This window comes from Vipera ursinii (assembly GCF_947247035.1).
Source record: "Vipera ursinii genome assembly, chromosome: 14".
Classification (NCBI taxonomy): Eukaryota; Metazoa; Chordata; class Lepidosauria; order Squamata; family Viperidae; genus Vipera; species Vipera ursinii.
In genome coordinates this window covers 10,525,005-10,542,688 of record NC_139527.1, presented here as the reverse complement: position 1 = coordinate 10,542,688, position 17,684 = coordinate 10,525,005, and the positions used below count along the sequence as shown (strand labels likewise).

At 47.2% G+C, this 17,684-nt stretch overlaps 1 protein-coding gene across 1 annotated transcript; it reads left to right on the top strand.

The window, feature by feature from the left end:
• Positions 1 to 708: 708 nt before the first annotated feature.
• On the top strand, positions 709 to 16,386 carry LRRC74B (leucine rich repeat containing 74B; the record flags this gene model as incomplete). The annotated part of the gene is made up of 11 exons (XM_083373416.1): positions 709 to 759; positions 3,394 to 3,541; positions 4,571 to 4,713; positions 5,992 to 6,124; positions 6,604 to 6,810; positions 9,447 to 9,556; positions 10,550 to 10,665; positions 13,465 to 13,543; positions 13,627 to 13,722; positions 14,625 to 14,750; positions 16,009 to 16,386. The coding sequence occupies 10 exons, from the start codon at positions 709 to 711 to the stop codon at positions 14,730 to 14,732; spliced, it is 1,191 nt and encodes a 396-aa protein (XP_083229542.1). The 3' UTR covers positions 14,733 to 14,750; positions 16,009 to 16,386.
• Positions 16,387 to 17,684: the final 1,298 nt, after the last annotated feature.

The window sequence follows — 17,684 nt, the reverse complement described above, 5'->3', positions numbered from 1 at the left end:
TGTCTTGAAGGACGCCGGGCCCTCTTGCGCCTGGAAGCGGCTGGTGGCTGCAGCAGCAGCGAGGCCCGGCGAGGTTTTTAGCTTCGCGCCCGCTCCTCCTCGGAGCTCGCAATGTCTGCCCGGGAGACCGCGAAAAAGCATCCCTTCGATCCGGGATGACGGGGCTCCGCCAGGCCGCTGCTTGCCCGGTTTGCGGCCAGCCAGAAGGATCCCTCAGCTCGGGGCCTACGCGACGCAGCAGAAGGCCCGCCAGATGGGTCGCCAGGCAACGCGCGCGCGAGTTCGATAGATGGCGGCTCTCCTCCCTCCTCCAATGGCCACGCGCGCTTTCCGGATGCGCCCGCCCCTTCCGCTAGCCGGCCGCCTCCGTCCCCTGCGCGGCGACGCCGTTGCCATGGCAGCAGGGCCGACCGAGCCCAGCCGCGCCGATGCCCAGGCCGCCGCTCTCGCCGGTGCCCGAGCAGGAGGCCGACGCGGCGGGGGAGCGGCTCTCCGGCAGCGCGTCCCCCGCGTCCTTCGCTCCCAGCGCCTCCGGCTCGCGGGACTCAAAGGCAAGGAGGAAAGCGCCGCCTCCCGCGGGCCCTGCCGGACCCCAGCTCCCATTGCTCCCGAGGCTGGGCGTCATGGGAATTGGAGTCCAGCGGGGACAAACTGACGGGACGTCCCGAGTCAGGCAGGCCAAAAAAGGGAAGGAAGGACCTGGGCGGGATGGTAGATCTCGGCAGCGCGCCGGCTGCGGATGAGGGCGATTGTAGTCCAGTACGGCTGGAAGCCTGTGAGGAGAGATTGCCGCTTTGGAGTTTTATTTTTATTTATACAAGTAGTCCTCAACTTACGACCAAAATTGAGCCCAAAATTGATGTTAAGTTAGTTTTGCCCCGTTTTACGACCTTTCCAATTTGTCAAGTGAAGCACTGCAGTTACTAAATTAATAACAGGGTTGTTAAGTGAATCTGGCTTCCCCATTGACTTTGCTTATCAGACGGTCGCAAAAGGGGAATCATGTGACCCCCCCCCCCGGGACGCTGCGACCGTCGTAAGTATGAACCAGCTGTCAGGCCTCCGAATGTAAATCACGGGAGGAAGGACCCTGAAACGGTCATAAGTGTGAAAAAATGGTCATAACTCACTTTTTTTCAGTGTCGTTGCAACTTTGAATGATCACTAAATGAATTGTCGGAAGTTGAGGACTGCCTGTATTCTCATTCATATTTGAGGTTGGGATGACATCGCATCAATGGGAAATACACCCCAAAGGGCTGCTATTATTATTTAATTTATTTTTAATTTTTAATTTTAATTTATTGCACAGATGACTTTAATTTTAATTTTATCTTAATCTGTGTTATATGTTATTGTTGTTAGCTGCCCTGAGTCCTTCGGGAGATAGCGCGGGATATAAGTCCCATAAATAAATAAATAAATAAATAAATAAATAAATAAATAAATAATGCGGGGGGGGGGGAATAAGAGTTTGCTGAACGCCGGGTGGCCCAATGTGGAGTGCCAGCCCAGGCTGGGGGGGGGGTGCCTGGTGCCCCTCGGGTGGAAGGTGAGCGCAGGGTTTCCAGTCTAATTCGTCCAAATCCATACATAGCAAAATAAATGTTTTGCAATAAAGGTGGTTTAGCCTCCACTTTTAATGGCGGTTTCTCTTGACTAAACAAGAATGAGGTTACCGATAGAGGAAAATATTTAATAATAATAATAATAAAGTTGGAAGGGACCTTGGAGGTCGTCTAGTCCAACCCCCTGCTCTGGCAGGAAGCCCTATAGGCCTAGGCCGCTTTATGACTCGTGGACTTCAACTCCCAGAATTCCTGAGCCAGCCATGCTGAGGGGAAAGGGACAGGTTTCCAAGCTGAGCCATGCTGGCTCTGGAATTCTGGGAGTTGAAGTCCACGAGTCATAAAAGAGTCAAGGTTGGTTTTTTTTAATCCCATTTATATCCCGCCCTTCTCCGAAGACTCAGGGCGTCTTACAATGTAAGAAGCACAAATCAATGTGCTTAGCAATAGCCTTCATTCTATGTATATGCCTGCTTATTAGGGCTTTCCCCCCCCCCCAGCGGCATTATTACAAAGTCAGCTTAATTGCCCCCAACAATCTGGGTCCTCATTTTACCTACCTCAGAAGGATGGAAGGCTGAGTCAACCTTGAGCCTGGTGGGACTCGAACCTGCACTCATTGCAGGCAGCTGGTGTTACTTAAGGAGGCATTAGCCCACTGCTCCACCAAGGTTGCTTACCCCTGCCCTATACCATTTCAGACAAATGGCTGTCCAGTCTCTTCTTAAAAACTTCCAGTGTTGGAGCATTCACAGCTTCTGGAGGCAGGTAGTTCCACTGATTTGTAGCTCAGGGTTGAGAGGAGGGCTCCTTGGGGCTCAAAATAAGGCTAAGAATAAGCTCTCGGCCATTGGAACCTGGGTTGTTCTTGGCTCCGAAAAGCAGGGCGACACGCATGGAATTTCATTGATAGTCGAATGAAATGGAATGAAAAACCCTGGGGTCGATCAGGATTATGGTGATAAGAATTCCTGCGTTGAATTAAAAAGAATAAATGATTTGTAATAATAGGTAACTGTCCATAGCTCAGGAGATGCATGGCAGGCTTAGAATAGAGGCAACTGGGTTTGCTAAATAGGTTTCTTTCCAAATATGCTTTTAAAATGTACTGGGCAAGCCATGATATTGTAGCAACTACTGCTTTTTATCTATTTTCATGCAAACGGCTGTTTTCTTGCTTATGTAACCGTATAAACCACATAAAGTCTAAAACCATGTTGAATAGATCATTTGGGATTCTTCCAGCTTTATAGGAGGACCCACTTTTATCCAGATCTAAAGAAACATAACTCAGGGAGAATGAAACTTTGCCTCTTTGTTCATGCTGGGCCAGACCTATGGTACATTCCCTGCTTGACATTGGTGCAAATTTCTTAGCTTAGTGTCTATTTTGGTGTTTTGTTTTTGTAGGGAGATGAAAGCATGCTTCAGAAAGTTATGTTGCAAACTGTAATTTCTGGACTGTTTACCACTTCCTGAAATAAAGGTAGTTAAAGTGACATAATTATAAAATGAGCTTCTTCTTAATCATAATATCAATCGAGACGGGGTAAACCCTTGAATATTTCCAATGTATTCGGTATATCTATTAGAATATTGGAGAGTCTATTATTTATTTTTACATCCTGTATTTTTCCCAGCCTGCTTGATAGAAATCCATGTCTCATTCAGGTTTCTAAGGGTGCTGATTTTTCTGATTGATTGCTGTTCTTAGTTTGAAGGGAAAAAAATCTTGTTTGTTAGCTGGGCCTCTGTATTGTTACTTCTTTTGCATAGAGTTAGGTATGTTCCTATGTTTCTGTATCTTGACACGGTTTTATATCAGACTTTTTCGAGGTCCCCTGATATATCAGAACCCGTCTGCCGGGAGAAAAGCGCATCCTTCTTGGAGAAAGCATTAAGCTATTCTGAAGAAGAAGCTGAGGAAGAAGAAGATCAAGAGGAAGAGTGGGACACAGACCTTGAAATAGAAAGTATGGATTAGACAAGTCGCCAAGTTGCTTACAATGGCCAAAGTTGAGAAACATTGAACTAGACCAGGGGTAGGCAACCTCGGCTCTTTTATGACTCATGAACTTCAACTCCCAGAATTCCTGAGTCAGCTATGCTATGCTATGCTGACTCAGGAATTCTGGGAGTTGAAGTCCATGAGTCATAAAAGAGCCGAGGTTGCCTACCCCTGAACTAGACGCAGGGAGACCCAAGAGTCTTCATTTCCTCTTTAACTGGGTGACTTTGGGCCCGTCAGTCTCTCTCAGACCAAGTTATATCACAAGATTGTTATGGGGAAAATACAGTGAGCACTATGGAAGCCACTTTGAGCTCTTGATCTAAAAGCAGGATATAAATGTGTCAAACAGATAAGCAAACAAAGAACTTTCAAGGATAAGTTGGCAACTAAGCAAGCATCAGTTGTTCCCTCCCCACCACCCTGATATACATCTTAGGCAACCTCATGAGAATTTGGCCATTCTTTAATTAATGTTGGTAACGGTTCATTCCTGTATTTTTAATTCTGAACATCTGATGCCTGGGTGCAGAATATTAGGACCTGCATACTTTGAGTTGCCAACCTCCAATCTGAGCCATGAATATTCTGCCTCTGAAAGGAAAGCTTGACATTGCTCCTTGTTAGCCTGGCTTCCACAGATGTGTCTTATTTCTTTTTAAGCCAAGTAATGGTTGGTAGCCATTTTTAAGGTATTGTGACTTTGGTGCAGCTCTTGTTACTTTCAAAACAGCACACCAAACTCTCTTGTGAATTACTTGGAGAAAGCCACTATCCCCTCTGTACTTTTTTTTTTGCATACAAGACTTATGAACGAGTATCTGGTTCATGGGGCATGCCTCATGGGGATGGCGGTGGGCCTTGGCTGGTGCTGCAGTTTTTAAGGCCATCTTGCTGTTGCACTGCCAGAAACTACAGATGCTTGAAGGGTCTGGTGGCTTTACAGAAAGCCAAGGATGGCCATTGCTTTAATTTTTCCTTTGTCTTGGCTTAGTCTCTGCAATATGCTACGATCCTGCCGGGAAAACCAGATACCTTGCGATCTGCCAGGCGTATGGTGTGGTTCCCATCTCTTATTTTTTACGGCACATGAAAGATTCTGAACTGACTCTGATGCATCGTGGCCTTAGCCCTAAGGTAATTGCTGCCAGGTGTCCTTTTGTTTTGGTCCTGCCACGTCGGGGCTTGCTTTGCACTCTGCAAGTACGAATCCCCTCACTGCCTTTGAATATTCTCTCACCCCTCTTCTCCCTCTCCCTTTTTCCATCTGCATTGCACGTGGGAATATTATATTTCTTTACAGAGTTATTTGTGGGAATACTCAGGGAGCGTTATGGTACCAACATTACACCGTTGCAGAAATACGTAGGTGCAATTAGACCGGTGCCTGATGTATTCTGTTAAATTTTACCTTCAAAATTAAAAGCGTTCAAGGTGTCTCATGGAGAAAAAAAAAACAATTTAAACACATCTAAAGACAATACAATCATTAGGAGCAAAGCATAAGCAACCAATTCGGCCAGCGTCAAATAGAGGAACAAAATAGACCAGGTGAAATGACTCGAGTGGTAAAGAGATCCTTGCCTGGCATTAATAAGATGGCAGAGCAGGCTCAGGGGCCAGCCTTCTCTCGGAACACAGAGCTGCTCCCCACTAAGCCTTTTATGAGGGGCCCCTTATGAAGCACGTAGAGGAGGAGAGGGTCCCAGTCCTTCATTCCGTCACTTTCGCTTCAGTTTGCAACCATTTGTCTCCAGAGATGATGCTTCTGTGCTTTAAGCAAGATCTACGGTTCCTGGCAAAACTGCCTCCAGGGCCTTGGCTATCCCAGCCAAATGGGACTTATGGTTTTACAGGCAGCAGGTGCTGCTGGCATATGGTGCAGCCGCCGCCCCCTCCTCCCTCAGGCCTCTGTTTGATCTATATGGGAAACTGGAGGCCAGATTTGCTTGTGTGGCAGTAGAGCTTTGCTGCCCACACTTCCAGGCCACAGATGAGGTGACCTCGTTTTTTTCGTTTTATGGCTGCATCGCTGCTGAAATAATCCACCAGCAGCTGCAGCACGTGTCCCTGGGAGGTGAGCTGAAGCATGTGATGGGTGAGGCTAAAGGCAAAGCTGCATGGGGCTGTCTTGGTCCAGCGCCTCTCCTGACCTTTCATTTCCTTCCCTCTTCCTTGTCACAGCTTCTGCAGAAAAGAGGTGATGCTTTTCTGGGGGGTCTAAAAAGGCCACTGGCTAATAATGTCTTTTCAGCTTTGGCAGAGCCTCTTGCGAAATTTAAAAAAAGGCCACGCCAGCTCCTAGGCAGCAGCGTCTCTCCCCCAGGACCCCAAACCTTGACCCCTGCCGGAGGACTGGGCTAGCTCTCGGCAGGCTGCCCTCCTAGGTCATCCCTCCTCTGCCTCTTCTTTTAGGCCGCCAAAGCTCTCGCTCTTTCCCTGACCAGCAACACCTCCATTGTGAAGCTGAACCTGAGTGACAACGGGCTGGATGGAGATGGAGCAGTGGCGATGGCAGAGATGCTAAAGGAAAACTGCTACATTTCAGGTGCCTGGGAGATTCTGAGAATTGCTTCAGGAGGCAAAAACGGAGAGTCCATGTAATCCACCTGCCTTGAGATATTTGGGGTTGCTGTTAAGCCATTGTTAGATCCCCTGTAAATGACTTCGTTTCTAAAAGCAAAGATTTGCTTTTTCATATATTATAGCAGTAAAGCCTGAAGTGTGTTGTAACCAGTGTTAAGAATGTAATCCTCTTTTATGCGGGGCAACCCAAGCATAAGGATTTCTAGTGAGATTGTGGTTTGTAGATTTCTTTATTTGCTTTACAACATTTATGTGCTGCCCCCAAATAAAGACTCCATATTTTGATGGGTTGAGATGAGGAGTGTCTTTCTCCACGAAACCAGTTGTGGCCTTTGACCAGCTTTCATTCCTGGCCAAAGGAGGGATTGAGGAACAAAGACTAATGGTTCCGGGGGATTCTGTCTGTTGAGCCAGCTAGAGATCAGCCTTCTTCTCTTTCAGAACTTGATTTATCAGAGAATAAAGTCGGAGTGAAAGGGACAGAAGCTCTGTCTACAGTGCTTCAGGAAAATCCAATTCTTGTGTCCTTGAAGCTTTCAGGAAATGAATTAAATGACAAGGCAGCCAAATACCTGGCAGATGCTTTAGTGACCAATCAGAAAGTGGAGCACCTTGATCTGAGTCATAACAGGCTCGGAGAGCCAGCAGGTAAATGTCATAGAAATATTGTATTTGGCTGTAATGTGGGAAGGTCTGTAGCACATATGAGAAAGACACATAAACACACACACACACACACACACACACACACAGTTTGTTCATAGCCCTTTGGTTTTCTAGAGCACCATATACCTTTATGCAGAATATGAATTGTTAAATCAAGAACCAGCTGTGGTTTTCGTAAGCTGAGAACTAACCATTAGGGTTTACTGTTGTTGGGGGGAAAGAATTGTTGGACTGTGACTCCTGCCCTCCCTCCCTCCCTCCCTCTTTCTTGCCTTGTCACCTGCTGTGGCTTGGAATCTCCTTCTATGCCTGACCGAATGAGAGGTTTTGACTTCCCACCAGTCCTATCTCTTTCTTCTCCTTATGTTTTGAAGACTTTGTGATTTGATGGAGAACAGGCGGGGACAAAAGGAAGAGAGAGTATGCAGAAAATAGGGAAGCACTACCAAAGTTGAGGAAGCGAAAAAGAAAATTAAGGTAGGGATTAGAAAGTTGGGCTCACTTAAGTTTCTGCCTGCCCTTTAAGAGTTTTACCCATTGGTTTACCATAAAATTGCTTCCTGAAATAGAATGAATGATCTGTAATCCTAAAATTGTGTAGGAGTAATTAAAAGCCGTATAAAAAGGTTATCAAAATAATTTATTTAACATATGGCATATCATATAGGGACGCGGTGGCTCAGTGGGTTAGGACGCTGAGCTTGTCGATCAGAAGGTCGGCAGTTTGGCGGGTCGAATCCCGAGTGCCGCGTAACAGAGTGAGCGCCTGTTACTTGTCCCAGCTTCTGCCAACCTAGCAGTTCGAAAGCACGTAAAAATGCAATTAGAAAAATAGGGACCACTCCGGTGGGAAGGTAACAGCGTTCCATGTGCCTTTGGCGTCTAGTCATGCCGGCCACATGACCACGGAGTCGTCCTCGGACAATTCGACCTCTTCGGCTTTGAAATGGAGATGAGCACCGGCCCCTAGAGTCGGAAACGACTAGCACGCATGTGCCGGGGAACCTTTACCTTTACCTTTATATCATATATGGACTAGCAATATAAATTAACAAGTCAAAATAATATGAATAATAGAGAAAGAGAAACAAAGCCAGAACTGGGAAGATTAAAAAGTACACACGTATTGCTGAAAGGCATTACAATTGTCTCCTGATAAATTTGTCTGAGGGGAGCAGGCCAGGAAAAGGATAAAAAGTAGAGTCAGATCTTTGAGTAGGCTTCGGTTACCTACAGAGACATTGTTTTCTTGGGAGAAAAAAAAATACAAAGAGGGATTGCGAATATTTTCTTGTAGGGTATATTGTCAAGTTATCAGTCCGAGGTTTCCAGAGAAAATCTGGAAATTTCTTTCTAGCACTGGCCAGAATTACCCTGAGCTTTATGTGACAGCGAGGTCAGCCAGAAGCCGCAAACTGCTGGGTCAAAGTAAAGATGCCACAAAGGTTACTTCTCCAAATTGGTTGCAAAACCCACTGAAAACTTTGTCTTAGATCTTCAGTCCAATTTGGGGAAAACCTGAAGTACCTGAGGAGAACTTGGCTTCCACGACACAGTTGAAGAAGCTCTGCTCTAAACTTTGTGGTGGGAACAGCTCGGCTGACCCGAGGGAGGAGAATAAAACCCCTCCATGTCAAGATGTCAATCCCCTGAAAGTGTCCCCTGAATTCCCGGTCTCCTCAAATGGGCGGCATGCATTTGTGAATGGCGCCAAGCCTGTGAATGAACGGCTAGAGAGTAATCTGTTTCTGCAACTCTCTGCTGATTCTCATAAGCAGGTGCTCCTCGGAGTTCCTGGCTCTATGGGAACCTCCTCTTCCTACTGCTTGAGGATCCTACTCTCCTTCCCTTCTTCCTCTGTGAGCTGAAATCTCTGCTGAGGCTAGAAGAATTGCTTGGCGAAACGTCAGCAGAAAAATCCACATTAGGTTGGATAGCAATAGCGCTAAGACTTGTATACTGTTTCACAGTGCTTTACAGCCCTCTCTAAGAGGTTTAGAGAGTCAGCCTATTGCCTCCAAAAATTTGGCTCCTCATTTTATTGGCCTCAGAAGGATGGAAGGCTGAGTCAAGCTTGAGCCGGTGAGAATCGAACTGCAGGCAGAATTAGCCTGCAATACTGCATTCTAACCACTGCAAACTATAGAAGGAAGGAAAGAAGGAAGGAAGGAAGGAAGGAAGGAAGGAAGGAAGGAAGGAAGGAAGGAAGGAAGGAAGGAAGGGAGGGAGGGAGGGAGGGAGGGAAAGGAAAGAAGGAAAGAGCAATAGCAGTAGCACTTAGACTTATATACCACTTAATAGTGCTTTACAGCCCTCTTTAGCTGTTTAGAGAGTCAGCATTTTGCCCCCAACAATCTGTCTCCTCATTCTGCTGACCTCAGAAAGATGGAAGGCTGTCAACCTTGAGCCGGTCACTATCGAACTGCTGGCAGTCGGCAGTGTTCGCCTGCCATACTCATTCTGACCACTGCACCACCATGGCTCCTATAGGGGAAGAGGCTGCTACTGTAAAGGTGGAGTGGGACCCAAGGGGGTGTCATTCTTTCCCAAAGCCTCCCTCAGTTTGACATTTCAAGCCTCTTTCCCATTTCCCGTGTCTCTTATCTACATTGAACCAGGAGAAGCTCTCGGGGTGGCCATGGCGGAAAATGAGGGGCTGAAGCAACTCAACCTCAGCTGGAACAACTTTCGGGGCCAAGGAGCAGTGGCCGTCGCCAAAGGCTTGGGGGTAGGAGAGGGGACTTTGTTCGAGAGGTTTCCTCATGGGTAAAGTTATAAAGCATAAGATCTTGTTTCACCCCTCCATCCCCTAAAGTGCAAACAAGTTTGAAATAGTTTGGCCCTGCTTGTTCTAGTGCAGACATGTCAAACTCGCGATGTCACGTGACGTCGCGCGACGTATCGGAACTTTTTTCCATTGCCGGCAATGGGATGGGCGCGGTTTCTCCGTGACGCTCCGGCCCACGGGCTGGCAGTTTGACATCCCTGTTCTAGTGTATAGTGCACGGGTGGGCAACTATGGCACCTAAAGTTTTTTTTATTATTGTTTTAAAGGTTTTTACTGCTTTTATTGCTTTAAAATGTTTGTAAGATTTTAATTGTAATATATGCTTCTGAATCGTGAGCCGCCCAGTGAGATGGGTGGCTCTAGAAAGACGAATAAATAAACTTACAACCTGTGGACTTCAGCTCCCAGAATCCCCCAGGCAGCTATGCTGATAAGGTTGAGAAACAATGACCTCAACAGTGGAAGAAGTACCCTGTTTGGAAAGAACCTGGAAACAAATCTTGAGTGGATGAAGGCCCGGGAACTCTCTGTCAGGGTGCGGCTTGTGATTGGAAGCTCTAGGCGGCAAGGGAAAAGCTCTTGTGTCAGGACCCACTTCCACTAATCACCCAGGAAAGCAGAACTCTTGAAACAGGCATTGTCTCAAAAGGAACTTTTATTAGGGGCTAGTGCAGGGGTAGGCAACCTCGGCTCTTTTATGACTCATGGACTTCAACTCCCAGAATTCCTGAGTCAGCCTAGCTGACTCAGGAATTCCGGGAGTTGAAGTCCATGAGTCATAAAAGAGCCGAGGTTGCCTACTCCTAGGTTAGTGACAGTAGGGAGTGTAAGGCAAGATCCGAAGAAAAGCCTGCGTGAATGATATGATTAAAGCATGTGGACTCTCCACCTTGGACCTTCTCCATGCGCCGCTCAATCTGTCTTGTTCCACAGGCGAATATATTCCTTCGAGTCCTTGATCTGTCATACAATGGCTTTGGCAACAGTGGTGCAGCTGCTCTGGGGGCAGCCCTGAAAAGCAACAATGTACTGGAAGAACTCAACATCAGGTATGTGTATGTGTGTTTGCGTGTGCACATGCCCACACTTCCTGAGTGCTGAGAGCTGTTTCTTAATCATCACAAGCCAGCAAAGTGAATAGTTTCTAGGGTCCCCTCTTGCTATCAGAGCAGTTGAGGCTGAGGCCCTCAAGTGAGCTTCCGGAAAAGGTTGGATTTGAATCAGGAACCTCACCTGCTTAGGGGGAGAGGAGAACCTGGCGGTCTCTTCTCTCCCATCTTCCCGTCTGCTCAGGCTGCCCATCCAGAACAGAACAACAGAGTTGGAAGGAACCTCAGAGGACTTCTAGTCCAACCCCCTGCTCAAGCAGGACACCCTGTGCCATTCCAGGCAAGTGGCTGTCCAGCCACTTCTTAAAAGCCTCCAGTAATGAGCAGTCGCAATTTCTGAAGTTGTGGGTGCTCCAACACTGTCACCCGCAACTATTCTCCATGTAAAGACCCACTTCAATCTACATCTTAAGAAAACAGCGGTTTCTTCCAACAGGAATTTTTATTAAGAGAAATTGCCTGAAGGCAGGCTAGACAGGATCTGGGGGATCCCCCCTCACCATTCAATGTTTTAAAGTGTTCCCAAGCAGCCCCACCCCCACCCCGCAGTTCTTCCAGGCGATTCAAACCGGCAGATTTCTAGGTGTTACTTCAGGAAAAATAACATCAGTCCGGCTCCGTCCGCACGATCATTCAATCCTCTTATTACCCAGATTCCAGGTGTTGCATCTTTCCCCCTTCCCTTTTCCCTCGCTGTCAGTAAAGAGAAGAGCTTGGAGGGGCATAGGATGAAAGGCAGATGGCTACACTGTTATGGTCAGCAGCCCCAAAGTGAATCAACAAACGGTTACTTTGTATTGTATACAGGAAGTGAAAGTAGTAAAACCCCCATGCATGCCCCCTCCCCTTTTTTAGTGTGACAGAATCCAGGAGACAGTAAGGATTGGTTTTTAAATCAGAGAAGATAGATAGAAATGAAATATAACTAGATTCTGACACTCCCTCTGGCTTAGTGTTTGGGGCACCCAGGGGAAAAAATTGTTTTGATGCGCAACATACGAGTGTTGAGAATTATGCAAGTTGATTGCTTTCCTTTTACGCTCAGCACAGGTTCTACATCTTTACGGGTTGAGCTGAACCAGAGGAGCTTGTGGCCTCTGGACAATCAGAGGGGGAGGAATTTGGGAGGAGCTGTGCCTGGGTCCCCCAGCACTGCAAGGGAGACCAAGCAGATCTCCTTGTTGCTTATGTGATGTGTGACGCTCGTCATTTCAAACTGTGCCTTAGCTCGTCATTTCAAACCCAGCCAGTTAGCATCAGTGAAGCAAATTGGGGCTTACCGTGAGACTCAGTGTTCACCTTACAGAAGAAGAACTACAGACCTGGAGTTAGCGACAAAATGCTGCTTCTGAAGAAGCCATTTTCCTTTTTTGTTTTTATGAAATAAAATATTAAATAAACTTTTTTTTTATAAAAAAGCAAAGTGAGGTGTCTGAGGATAATCTCAGAAACTAGACTAACCAGAAAGTGAATTCTTGTGAACTGAGTGGCCTCTTCGAATTCTTTGGGAGCTTGACCAGCCCATCCGGCTTTCAGATGAACTGGTGGGCTGCCATGCAAAAAATCCAGCAGTCTTTCTTCCCCCCCCCCCCCACAGAGAAGAGGGCCATAAGGAAGGAGCAGGGGTTGCAGGGAAGCAGAATTCAGCCATATTGTGGATAGCCAGATTGGGGCCTGGAGTGCCCTGCCCTCTTTGCTGGATGCTGCTGTTCCAGACTCTCAATTTAATGGTTCTTGGCCATCCTCTCAGAGATGAACTGCCTTATGTGTGGCAAAAACTGTTGGAGCCTCTTGAAAAAGCAAAGTTTCCCCCTTGTTCAACCACTAGTAGTTCAGCTACTGCAAATGGAACACAGAAGATAGAAATCTACAGTTGGAAATGCTGGGAATTTAGTTGGATATATAATGTACAGACTAGGAGCCACTGATCATGCGATTATGGGAACAATTGGGCAAAATAGAAGAATAGATAGAGCTGGAAGGGACCTTAGAGGTCTTCTAGTCCAGCCCCCTGCTCAAGCAGGAGAACCTATACCATCTTAGACAGGTGACTCTCTATTCTCTTCTTAAAAATCTCCAGGGATGGTGCGCCCACGATTTCTGTTCCACTTCTGTTCCACTGGTTAACTGTCCTCACTGTCAGGAAGTTTCTCCTTAATTCCAGGTTGCTTCTCCCCTTGATCAGTTTCCAACCGTTGTTTCTCATCCTGCCCTCTGGTGCTTTGGTGAATAATGTGACCCCCTCTTCTTTGTGGCTGTGCTGGACCAATATGTAACCATTTAGCCAGAGCTTGAACTTAAGAACAAATACTGCTATCATGTCTCCCCTGTTTCTTCTTTTCTTTAGACTAGCCCAACCCAAGGCCTGCAGCGGTTCTTCGTATGTTTTAGGCTCCAGGCCTTTGATCATCTTAGTTGCTCTTCTCTGAACTTTTTCCAAACACTCAACCTCTTTTAAAATGTGGGCGGCCTCTGTAAAGTGTTTTCTTTGGAAGAGAATGTCTGCCGAAGTTAGTTCCTTTCCTGCTTCTCTAATTGGCGTCTTTAGACCTGACCAAGCTCTAAAACGTTTAAATGTATTAACTAAGAGGGAAGATTCGATCTCTTATCATGGTTGGTAGATTCTGTGGTGTTTTTTTTTAACTTATTTCCAACAGCAAGCTAGTGTGGGTCAGTGCGTAGGCATGCAGGAGGAGAGAAAGTGGGAGACTTTTGAGTGCCTTTTCTCTTTATTCTCAGTAATAACCGCATTGCCTTGGAAGGAGCCCTCGCGCTTGCTTTGGGCCTGAAAGGAAACAAGAATCTGAGGAGACTCGAGGTGAGTAGCTTTTGGGAAGATGACCCCGAGATCCTGCCGGGTGGGTGATCCAGAGGGTGTCTGTTCTTTCCTGTGATCTGCAGATGTCCAGGAACCCCATCCAGAATGAAGGCTGCCTGGGGATCCTCAAAGCCATCCGAGCAAACCCTGGAGCTGCTGTGGAGTTCCTGGATTTTTCAGTAGGTGGTTGGTCAAAGAGGGGAAGTCGGCGGTCTGAAATGAAGAGGCAGGATTGTCAAAACAGACGGTGTTGTGGCAACTGGCCAGAGTTCCCCAAGGAGGGTGAATTGTGGGCAGTGAAGCTGTGAGAGGCACGCCGAGTAAAGGGAAACCCAGACCAGAAACGCTGGGTGGATGCAATTCTGGGTTCTGCTGTGATCAGGTGAGCAGGCCTGTAGACAGGAGGAACTGGAGGATAAAGGGAATAATGAATTTGTGAAGTGACTGCAACTGCACAGATTAAGGGAAAGGAGAGGCAGCCACGGCTTGGAAGTAGCCTGCATTTCTCTCTTCCAGAATGCCTGTTCGCCTTCCCAATTTCCCTTTGGTCTCCCATCCGAATATCAACCAGACCTGCCCCTGCTTTGCTTCCAAGCCTAGAAAAGGGTGCAAAGTTAGGTTGAGGTTAGGTTGATGCATTAAGGAAGGTAAGGCCTATTTCCTCTAGAGGTGCTGCATTCCAGACTGGAAGACAGGGGGGGGCTCTGTGTGTGTGTGTGTGTGTGTGTGTGTGTGTGTGATAGGCAGGGAGGGCCATTTCCTCAAGCCCTGAAGATGAGGTTTCCAGCTCAACACAGCACAGCACCAGCTGGGCCTTGGTCCGGTCCACGGAGGAGGATTATTTTCTGTCTTTCTGGGGAAGAAGGCTCCTTGCCACTAACGTCCCCTGCTGCTGTGGTCCCTGTCTTTGGGTGAGCCTTCCTCATCGGGCTGCCTCTCTTTCCTAGCCAGCAGAAGCTTTGCCTTATGGCTGTTTGTTGGACTGCATGGGAGCCCAAGAGGGGAGACTTGTTTGAATCTGGCCTGAGACCGTGGCAGCCTCAGCTCCGATCTGCTCACTGCCCACCATTCCTCTTTTCAGGCAATTGTGGTGAAGAAGGACTTTGTCCGAGCGTGCGAGGCTGTCCAAGAACTTTTCCCGAGCCTTCTGATTCAACACGATGGAACCACTCGCTTGTTCAGAAGATAATTTTCAAAGCTGCAGCAAGTAACTTCGCTTCTCTGGGGGACGTGCTTGTCTTTCTGTGGCTAGATGCCCCGAAGGCAGGGGGCCTCCAGCCTTGGCGACTTTTAAGACTTGACTTGATCTGCTAGAATTCCATGCCGGCTGAGGGATTCTAGGAGTTGAAGTCCACATCTTAACATTGCCAAGTTTGGAGACCCCTGCCCTAATTGTGCTGTTCCTTCCTACACTGTCTCAGCTCAGGCCCAGCAGCATGTGTGTGTGTGTGTGTGTGTGTGCGTGCGCGTGCGCGCGCGCGCCAGCCAAGGGGTCAGTGTGATGGAAAATGTGCCGTGTTATCAAGCCACAAGCATCCCTGTCATGGCTGCCTCTACTCAAATCCTAGGAAAGAAAAACCCTCCACTCCATAGATTTAGAAAAAATGGTATTTTTACTAGGAAAGAATTCACTGCACTCACTCCTTTCCTAGTCAAAGTACCTTTTCTCTAAATCTGTGGAGTGGAGGGTTTTTCTTTCCTAGGATCTGAGTAGAGGCAGCTTTGATAAGCCCAATGTCGTGCACAAAGCTAAAAGCTGGCCCCACAAGGCCCCACAAGGCCCCTCTTGTCATTCTGCCCAAAGCAGGGAGACCTGCCGAGCGGACTTTGAAGTTTTTGTAGCCCCTGGAATCTTGCTGGCTCTCCATGATTTCCCGATTGTGAATACTTGCAGCATCCAGGTTCCCCGTCGTCCAGGGGAATCCCTTTGCAGGGAAAACAATTCAGAAGCCTTACGAGATATTTAGCTGAGTTCTGTTCCTGCCTCTGAGGAACGTTGGGTGGCTCCAGACGCCCTCTGAAAGGAAGTTCAGCCACCCACGGTGCTGCCTCGGCTCAGTGGCACCGGGGTTGTCCAGCCAGACCACAGATGGTTTCTTCCACTAGATCCTTTCCTGGCCAGATGGAGGATTCCAACCCTGCCTGCCCCTAGATAGCAAGCCTGGTTCTGACATTCGGTAACACCTGTTCCCAAAGCCAAGAGTCTTTCTTAGAACCCAAGGCCTGGATGCAGCCCAGCCAAGCTCTAGATCAGGGGTAGGCAACCTCGGCTTTTTTATGACTCATGGACTTCAACTCCCGGAAGTCCATGAGTCATAAAAGAGCCGAGGTTGCCTACCCCTGATCTAGATCTAGTTGCTTCCCTAAGGCACCTTTGCATCAGGAATTGGAGAAATCTGACACTGCCAAAAAAAGACAGTGGCATTGACTCCTGAGTGGACTTGTGTGTGTTCTCACATTTGCAGGTTTCCTAAAGAGATTCTTGATGGCCCTGGAAGACCAGCCTTTTCTGCTTTACGTCCCGGAAGGGAGCATCCTACGAAACGTCTGGCGATGCTTAATAATTGAGATCCAGGTCTTGTGATCCCTTCTCCACCGCCATGCTTCTCTTTGTGCTAGAACCGGCAAGTTGTGTTAAATGCCACTTTTTTATATGCTGAATTAATTGCTGCTGGGATCTCCTTCCAAGGATTTTGGTATCCTGCTCGTAGCAACTCTAGGGGACCCACTGACACAATTTGCAGCAAGAGCTCCTGGCAATTTTCCCTTTGAGGCAAACTCCCAGTGATCTGGTCAGACAGGTTGTCCCGTGTGACCTCAATTGAGGCTAACAGGAAGCAGATTGCAGATAAAAATCTGGGAAGGAACTTTCCATGCATTTATTCTCTCTCATTCTGCAGAGTTTGGGAACTGTTGTTCTATCCAAAAATCTGTCCTGGTACTTTTTAGCCAGATTATTTTGTGTGCCATCCTCAATATAAACCTTTCCTCTTGCACCATCTGCGCTGCTTCCCTGAAAACTTTTCCAGTTGCCAGGATTGTATAGCAGACTTCCTGGCAGCACATTGTCCCAGAGGATGTCTCCCCCTCCCTCCCTCCCTCCCCCCTTGCAGGCAACCCAGTCCTGTTGGTCAGAGGAGGTGAAGATGAGTTTCTGCTTGGGGGAGGCCATATGTAGCCCCCCTCCCCATGTTAAGGGATCTTGACACAGCTGTAGTGAAATTCAGGGACGGGATGGCTGTGGGGGTCCAGGGCCGCAGAGACGTAAGGCAGCCTTCCGTCTGCATGTGGTCAGCTCCAAGCCACATTGAAGGGTGGGGAGAGAGAGAAAGATGAAGTTGGGGAGTGATGAAGGGTAGCCCCCCCTTCCAAATTGTCTGAGTCAAGCAATGGATCACTTACGTGTAGTTTGCTTAATAAGGTGCCATTTGTAGTAAATAATGTATCATACTCCAGCTCTCTTATTTTTTTTTATTTTTCTAAACTTCAGTTTTGCCAATTTTGTCAGAGAAACATTGTGTTGTTCCTAAGTTCAGTGTATTCTTCCCAGGGTCACTTTGTGCGAGATGGGCGGCCACCTAAATTTACTAAATAAATCTAAATCTATCCACCCCTAAAACTTGTGTCTGTAACCTTTAATTGGGGGAAAGGGTACATCATAGGCCAAATCTTTTTCAACCAGTATACCTCAGGTGGGCTAACTCACAGAATGTCTCCAAAATCTGGGAAATACAGCTCTTGTAGAATTGAAATTTGGCAAATTTGATAAAATATTTTATGATTAAAAATTAGCGTTTTATGATGTAATAAAGATGTCGCAAAATATTTCCTCTGGTCAGTGTTGGTGCTATACAATTCAATGGGCTATTTCCAAGGCCGATGCATCTCTGAATATCACCCTGAATTTTTAAAGAATTTTTCAAGTATGTCAGACCCTCTGCCATTCTTGAAGATATTGAGGAATCTGGCAAGGAAATATTTCTAAAAGCATGGCCCATCAGGGCAGGGGTTGTCTAGTAAATAAATAAAATTCACTGGGTGAATTAGCATAAGGATCTTTATATGTTTCAACAGAGGAAAGATTAATGTTCTTCTTTCTGTGCCATGAATCTACTCTGGAAGAGACATGCCTCATAAAGCA